This window comes from Rhagoletis pomonella, unplaced genomic scaffold (genome assembly GCF_013731165.1).
Source record: "Rhagoletis pomonella isolate Grant_MI unplaced genomic scaffold, Rhpom_1.0 Rhpom_scaffold_00011, whole genome shotgun sequence".
In the NCBI taxonomy this organism is placed as follows: domain Eukaryota; kingdom Metazoa; phylum Arthropoda; class Insecta; order Diptera; family Tephritidae; genus Rhagoletis; species Rhagoletis pomonella.
In genome coordinates, this window is record NW_023458565.1 from 7,756,677 (window position 1) to 7,764,296 (window position 7,620).

Below are 7,620 nucleotides of genomic sequence, written 5' to 3' on the forward strand. Positions count from 1 at the left end.
TTCAGATTGCTTGGCCGAACTGAACTCAGCGAACATTCTTAGGAATAAAATGATACCATGGAAGTATCGATACCTGTACTTTTAAGTAGCATGGAAGGAAAGTATCGATACCTAGTAAGTACCGGGCTAAAAGTGTCGATACCTACTTATATGGATATTTGTACCCATATAAGAATTGTTTGTGCTGGCTATCAGCGAAATAAGGCAACGCAAAGCAGTCCGAGTAGCTCCACTGAAAATAAAAATTTAAAAGGGGTTCGCATAATTTTCGTGCGCAAAATAAAAATTATACTTGTATTTATGTAGATCTATTCGTACCTCTTAACTTATGGTCTTTTATATTAATACAATTTGCTTTTATTTACCGTTATTAATTTGATAGAAACACCCACAAGGAGATGTATCTTCAAATTCAAAACCATTCTAAGCCAGCGAATATATACTCATTATCATACATGATAACAATGCTCTCATTTTACGTGCTGCCCTTGCAAGGCATTTTCGTTGGCGAGCGTCACCTACCCTACGTACTAACAATTCCATTCGACTATCGACCATGGCCCATTTTCACAACCATAATCTTATTGTGTTTCTACATTGGAGTTTTAGTAGCGACTGTTATCATTTCGGAATCGTATATACTCGCTATGTCAATATTAAATTTGAATGGCAGATTTGTGTTGTTGGAAGAAGAGATTCTAAATTTAGGCGATGAGGTATTGAAGTTGGAAAATCCGGAAACTATAGCTGATCAATTCAACGAACGTCTAATCGTGTTGGTCAAACGTAATGTGAATTTAATTAAATTTGCTGAGAGGCTGGAGTCACAGTTTACATTTCCACTCTTCGTGATGATGGCCGACAGTGCGTTTGTGCTCTGCTTGTTGGCGTTTAATGCACATGAGGTAAATATATGTTAGTTTCTTCGACCTTGTGGCAAATGAGGTGATAGTTATTGTACTTAATTTTTTTTTTTTTTTTAGAATGGCTTTGCCACGGATAGCATTAAATATGTCATTTGGTTACTGGCCAAGGTTTTAGAGCTGGTTGTACTCGGCTACTTTGGATCCGTCACATCTACAAGAGTAAGTATGTATAAATGTGGTGGTGGTGGTATGCGTTTGAACTAAACCTGCATTTAGTTGAATATCGTCTAAATATATACACCCAACCAACACCGCATCAGTTTTTGTCAGCAGAAAGCTCTGGCTTTGGCGTCGATGGTGCGAGTTTACGTGTTTAACATACGCCTTATGACACTTTGGATTATCGTAATGAATTCATTTTTCATGGCCAGTGACAGTGCAATGCAAAAACGACTTCGCTTTGTACCGTTGAACTAGCCTCACGGAAGCAGTGATCTGATTAGATATATCTCGGTTTGAGTTTGTGAGGCACCTAGTTTTCGATGATATATCGACGGTCGAGTGGAAGATCGAGCTATATCGGCAGCCGTTTCCAGAATGGTCTATCTCACAAAATTTCTCAAGAACGCCTTATTTTAGAATTCGGCTGAACAACGTCCTACCTCAGACTTCAGCTTCCGATATATTGCATTTACAATTAAGATTTCGAACGGGACGGCGGCAGCTGATCAGGCATCCATCATTTTGGTTGCGGCCCAACTCGTAGCTGCGCACTGGGCAGAATTTGAATCAGGCAATACCTCTTTGCGAGCGCACCGTATGTTTCGATATCAGCGACGGCGTAATTTTAAACATCAATTCTTTCTTTTCCACTTGTAGCACCCCAAAACTGTGAAGGAGCGGCGCACTGTGTTCTGAATTCATAAAGCAGGGTCCAAAATAGCGCAGAGCTTCTAATTCTTAAACGATTTTTTTCTTTCTTGTTTTAATGAAAGCTCATGGGATTTAAAAGAGAACTCAATCCGATCTTATTCCTTATTTTTTATGAAATTTTTATTTGTTTATATTTAATTTTTTTAGTGAAAATGAATTATTATTGAATAGTTAAAAGCAATTATATGGCTCCTCCAAAACGAGAAAAGTTGCAAATAAGGATTTGAAATGTTACAAAAAAATGTTCACCAGAATTAAAATTTTCTTTTATTAAAAAAAAAAATTATAGGTATGCAGTTTTATAGCCCATTAAAGTTGTCCAAGTCCAAGTTTCGAGCGCTTAAGAACGCGGGTAGATTTTTGAAATTTTTTTTGCTGAAGATGCAAGGCATTTCCTAACACAAAAGTACGTAAAGTGTGCTCGTACGTAAATGTCTGCCCTAAACACAAGGTTCTGTCCCTTTCGACTTTTGTGAAGTTTTACTCTTCTAGCTCTGCGGTTTTGACCCACCCTATTGTTGGTATAACATACATATTTGCATATTCATCTTTTATCATAGTTAATGGCGTTTAGTCCTTTCCGTTGTGTTTGTCCGAATATAAATTTCGTTCGTTTTAATTAGTCTGTATATTAGGGTGAGTCTTAAAATATCAATATATAAATTTTGCATACACGAAAATTTCAAAATAAAAATAAAAATTTGCGGTCTCTTGGGTCAAGTAAAAGTTTTTTAGAATTTTTGCGATTTTAAAAAATTAGGATATTTACAAACCCGGTAGCGACCACTAAAATTTTTTTTTTAATTTTGCGTGGATATCTTAACATTTTTAATATTTTAAGGAACACCTTACTGTACATTGTCTGGTTTTTTAGGGACTTCGAAAGCCAGTACATAATTCTCCCGTGTAAAAATTAATCGCATCCAAACGTTATTTACTTACTTTAAATGCGATATCTTAAGTTATGAATCATTTTCAAAGCTTTATTTTAAATATATCTTGACGCAACGGCTCTTGTCGGAATAGTTTTAAAAAGAGTCTTATATTAACTAAGCACACTTCGACGTCTCTTCTCCGTTCACGATTATTACAGGTTGATGGACTTGGCACTACTTACTATTCCTCGGGCTGGGAAAAAGTCATCTACAAGTCAAACAATTCTAAAGCTAATGTACGAACTATGAAACTTATTACACGCGCAATATCTTTCAACCAGAAGCCATTTATGCTGACTGGCTTAGGATTTTTCAATGTGTGCTTGGAAACTACGCTTACAGTAACGAATTTGGTTTTTATGTTTGTTAGTGCACATGAATATTAATATATTTTCTCTACACTTTCAGGTCATACGAGTGGCTGGTTCCTATTTTACATTTCTCTGCTCAATGCGTTAAAAGTTAAGGATCTACAAAAATGTTTGATTGAAATTAATCAGTTATCGAATATATATATACATATGTACAGCGCAACATATGTACATACATACAAAAGTAAATAAATATGTAGTTAAAAAGCAGAAAATTTTAATAAGCTCGTTCGGGAATTCGGGTCATTTGTGCAGGAATTGCCCGTCTGCATTACTTATGGTTTATTTTTTAGCAATAACAGGAAAGACTTTTTTGATATTATTAGATATTATGGCGCTACATTATGGTACGGGGTGCAGAAAGTTACAAACGATGGACTGTGCGCTAGGACCCGACACGTAAAAAACCGACCAATAAAAGGTAAAAAGCAGCTTCGAATAAAACTTGACATTCGCCACTTCTCTTAGAAACAACAAACCGACATAAATATGCAAACAATGGCACCGTATTTGCCGTTCATAACGTACCGCCGTCGAAGAAGTATTCAGCTTTCAGCGGGCCCAAAAAAACAACTGATACGATGAGGAATGTCACGAACAGTGTTGCCACAGAATTTTTTTATTTTTTACCAAAATCACCGGAAAAAGTTACCAAATTGAACAAAAAATTACCAAACTTATTTTATGTGCAGAACTGCACAAACATGCATACGTTATTTTGGCAGTTAGGGCTCGACATGTATGTTTTTACAGTTCTGCACATAAAATAAGTTTGGTAATTTTTTGTAATATGTTAAAACTTGTCAAAATATGGTGCGGCTATAATTTTTTTGCCCACTGTATGTAAACAAGTGACAAGAAAATATATCAAAAATTCAACGCTTGAAGGAAAGCTTTCGACTCACACATAGACACAGTGAAGTCCCCCGCTGAATGCCGTAGCTTTTTGAACGAGAACATACATATTTACGTAGAATTCTACTCATATATATGGTTGCCGGGTACACCGGAAAATTGATGGTAATTGCAAAGCTAATGAACTGACAGGGAAAGGTAGGACCACCCAAAACCTTCCAGGAAAGGACTCGGTGGATATACTTAGCAATAGCCACTTTCAAGCAGTTTGTTAAAGATCGCACCATTCTAGTAGCCAAGGAACGCTGGAACAACTTTCACCTTGAGAAACTTTCAGGATTACCTGGTATTTCTATAAAAGGAAACGCTTACAGGCCACTTACTAATGTGGAATCAGAACCATGTAAGACCGAATCGAAAAAGTTACCAAATTGAAAAATAAATTACCAAACTTGATAAATAAAGAAAAAAATTACCAATTTTGGTTAAAAATTACCAAAGCGGCAACGCTGGTCACGAAGCTGAAGATCACGCTGCGATCGGGTGGCACGAGATTTTATGTGAGACCCATATGTTTACGGAACTGAAAAGCCAAACGAGGCGTATTTGTCTTAATAACAGAGGCCGGTATACGGGAATGCGAAGAGCTTGAAATGCCAGCCCTCAGGAAAAACTACCGATAATTTCACCAGAAAAATAGGTGACTTATCGAAGGACCAGGGCGAACTCCTTCAAAAACGACAACGCCGAACGTCAACGAACTGATTGGGCCTTATCATTGTGGTTATAGACCTCGAAAATCCACTTTACGCCAGGTATTCAGAGTAGGCCAAACTTTGGAAAAGAACCGCAAGAACAGTGTCGACACATAGCATCGATTTGTCTATTTCAAAGCCGTTTTCGACAGCACGAATATGGATGGGTAAAATGGCTGAAAGCTCCGTCAGAATTGGGAATAACCTCTCCGAACCTCCTACTACATAGCTGATCCAGCAAGTAAACAGTCAGCGCCATGGCACCTATTGGTGAATAGCTGAGAACATCCGATGAGGCAACAGTTTGTCGTACCCTTGAGCGTGACTTATAATAGCATATTCAAGTCGTTGGAATAGATAGTATTAAACGTGGTATCGCCTGGTCGTAGCAGAGAAAGAAGGATGACTTATCTACGATAAAAAATGCCAAGCGAAGAACCTTTTGTAGCTGAACTTTCATCCTCTAGAAGTCTAAGCAAGCTCGGGGTGCTTAATTCTTCAAATGGAACAAGTCTACCACTCGGTAGGCCCTACTAGGCTCAGCAGCAACGAAGTTTTTGGTAGTAGCGGTCACCCCTTGACAAGCATTGGCCTATCTCCGAGTGTATTTCTGCCATTGCAAAGCTTTTCATAAAAGCCATCTGCCGTCCAGAGGTGGCGTAAAATTGTAGGTCTGTCCATTTATGAGACAACATCAAGACGCACATCTCAAATGGGAGGAGAAGTTTGACGAAATGCGTAGAAAAATGCATAAGCGCCAAATATCTATTAAATTTTAGTGTGGCTTTAATATTTGTATTTAACTTCTTTAGCCTCCTTCCAGATCTTTTCTTCGTGACTTCGAGAAATCTCCGCCCGAAGGATATTTCACTTACCATCATCCTTATATTTTCTGCCTGTGGAGGTTTTCTTTGAATTTATAAAAGTCCATACACCTCCTAGCAAGCAGAGAATCGCTTCGGATTTATGTATCGTTATTAACGCACTACTTTTCCTTTTTGTGCCGAACACTACCTACCCCGATATTCGATTTGAATTGTGTCTCCAAAATCTTAGTTCTTAATTGAAAATTACTAAACTTTGTTGATGTTGTAAAATTTGCTTTGCTCAACTAAAATATTTTACTTCCGAATTTTATTTCTATGCAAATTTAAGCAAGCTTTCGCACCAGTTAATTAAAAAATAACACTCCATTTTTCGGGTCAATTACGTGGGTGCGCATTAAATTGAATTATGTAACTGCAGCCGCGACATTAAAACAAAGATGCTAAAATATTTTCATAGCGTAAATTAACAATAACAAAAACTAATATTATGGAAACAGCAAAAGTGCAACGAAGAGCAAAAATTAGGTACCGAAGGAAAGCAACAGCATCTTGCAGCAAGCGACTCTGTAGTAAAGTCAAAAATAGCAAAATATACATAAGTACACTCGTACATACAAATGTGTATACAATCAGTGGCGGATACAGATGGGGGCGTTGTGGGCGAACTTTGAGAGGTCACTCCTCGCTGAAACGTTTAGATGTCGTGTTAATTTACCCTTATTTAACAATTTCCCTTCCGCTACCAAAATTCTGTATCCGCCACTGTAAGCAATATACATATATATATATGAAGATTCTGTCAAAATATAACCGAAACGGTGTCCATAAAGACAACAAAACTTGATTAAAAAAGAATATTTTTTTCCTTATACATTTTTTACATTATACATCTCCTTGAAGAACGATCTATCCATTTTTTAAAGCATAGCCTAGAACATACCAGTTTTGGAGAATTTTTTTGCAGTTTGGTACACCGATACATAACTCTCAGATTTGGAAGTTATTTGGAGTCTTGTAAAATGAGATAGATTTTGTTTCAGGCCAAAAAAAGAAAAAAATTTAAAACCTTCTATATTTGATGGTCAAGGAAATTCACAACAATACTATTTTTCATGAATTCTCCATCTCAAAAATTTTGAAGTACATTTATTTCGCTATCTCTTCTCGTTATCAATATCTACATATGTAATACGCGAAAGGATTTTATGTTCAGGACAAAAGATCTGTATCTACCGTTCACCCGATTTTCAAAAATGAGATGTGCGTGTGTGTGTGGATGTGCAAACTGGTTTTAGTTTTTTGAAGAGTTTCCACCTCTTGAAAAATTAAACTCACATTATTTAATGATCAATGCCATCAAATCCTCGCCGTTCCTTAGATTTTCCAAAATTAGGCGTCAAACTAAGACCCTTTTTGAAAAGAGTTGCTACCTTTTAAAAAATTACATTCAAATTATTTCAAAAACAAATGAGTTATTGGAACTGCGTATCATTATTGGAAAAGTTTTGAAAAGCTTTGTTTCTTAGCTGAACAATAGAAGGGTTGCCACCTGTTTAAAAAATCATATTTGGGAAGAAAAATATGTATCACTATATGGGTGCCAAAAGAAAGGGGTTTCAGAAAGTAGTAGTCTGAAAATATTTTGAAGATGATTGCCACCTGCTTTAAATGTCGAATTTAGTTTACTTATACACAAGTTATACGAAATATCAAAATATGGATGTCAAACGAAGGAGTGTTAAGAAATCTTTAGTTTGAACGGTAAGAATATTTTTGACGTGTTGGAAGAGGGTTGCCACTTGTTTAAAAAGTTAAATTCAAACTATTTTATAAGTTAAATGAATTATTATAATATGGGTATCAATCGAAGCGCGGTTGAAAAACGTTTGAACTGTATTTAGCGGGGTTGCCACATGTTTGAAAATTAAAATGCCACTTAATTTATCAGTTAATTAAAATATGTATCGCAGTGTACGGTGAAGGAGAGTTAACAATGATTAAGCTTTTGAAGAGGGCTGCCACCGGTTTGAAAGGTCTAACTCAATTAACTAATTCAGAAAGTATATGAATTATAAATA

General features: G+C 36.4%; 1 protein-coding gene across 1 annotated transcript; it reads left to right on the plus strand.

The window, feature by feature from the left end:
* The first annotated feature begins 401 nt into the window (after positions 1-401).
* LOC118747140 (odorant receptor 74a-like) lies at positions 402-3,206 on the plus strand. Its single transcript, XM_036481129.1, has 4 exons — positions 402-905; positions 984-1,085; positions 2,893-3,075; positions 3,143-3,206. The coding sequence occupies exons 1-4, from the start codon at positions 456-458 to the stop codon at positions 3,191-3,193; spliced, it is 786 nt and encodes a 261-aa protein (XP_036337022.1). The 5' UTR covers positions 402-455; the 3' UTR covers positions 3,194-3,206.
* The last annotated feature ends 4,414 nt before the right edge of the window (positions 3,207-7,620 follow it).

What these genes read in the sequence shown, in the direction of transcription:
- LOC118747140 (XM_036481129.1), top strand. Translation starts at nt 456, where the DNA reads ATGATAACAATGCTCTCATTTTACGTGCTGCCCTTGCAAGGCATTTTC. An exon ending in TGGCGTTTAATGCACATGAG is followed by an intron (nt 906 to 983) that starts GTAAATATATGT and finishes TTTTTTTTTTAG; the next exon opens with AATGGCTTTGCCACGGATAG. An exon ending in GATCCGTCACATCTACAAGA is followed by an intron (nt 1,086 to 2,892) that starts GTAAGTATGTAT and finishes CGATTATTACAG; the next exon opens with GTTGATGGACTTGGCACTAC.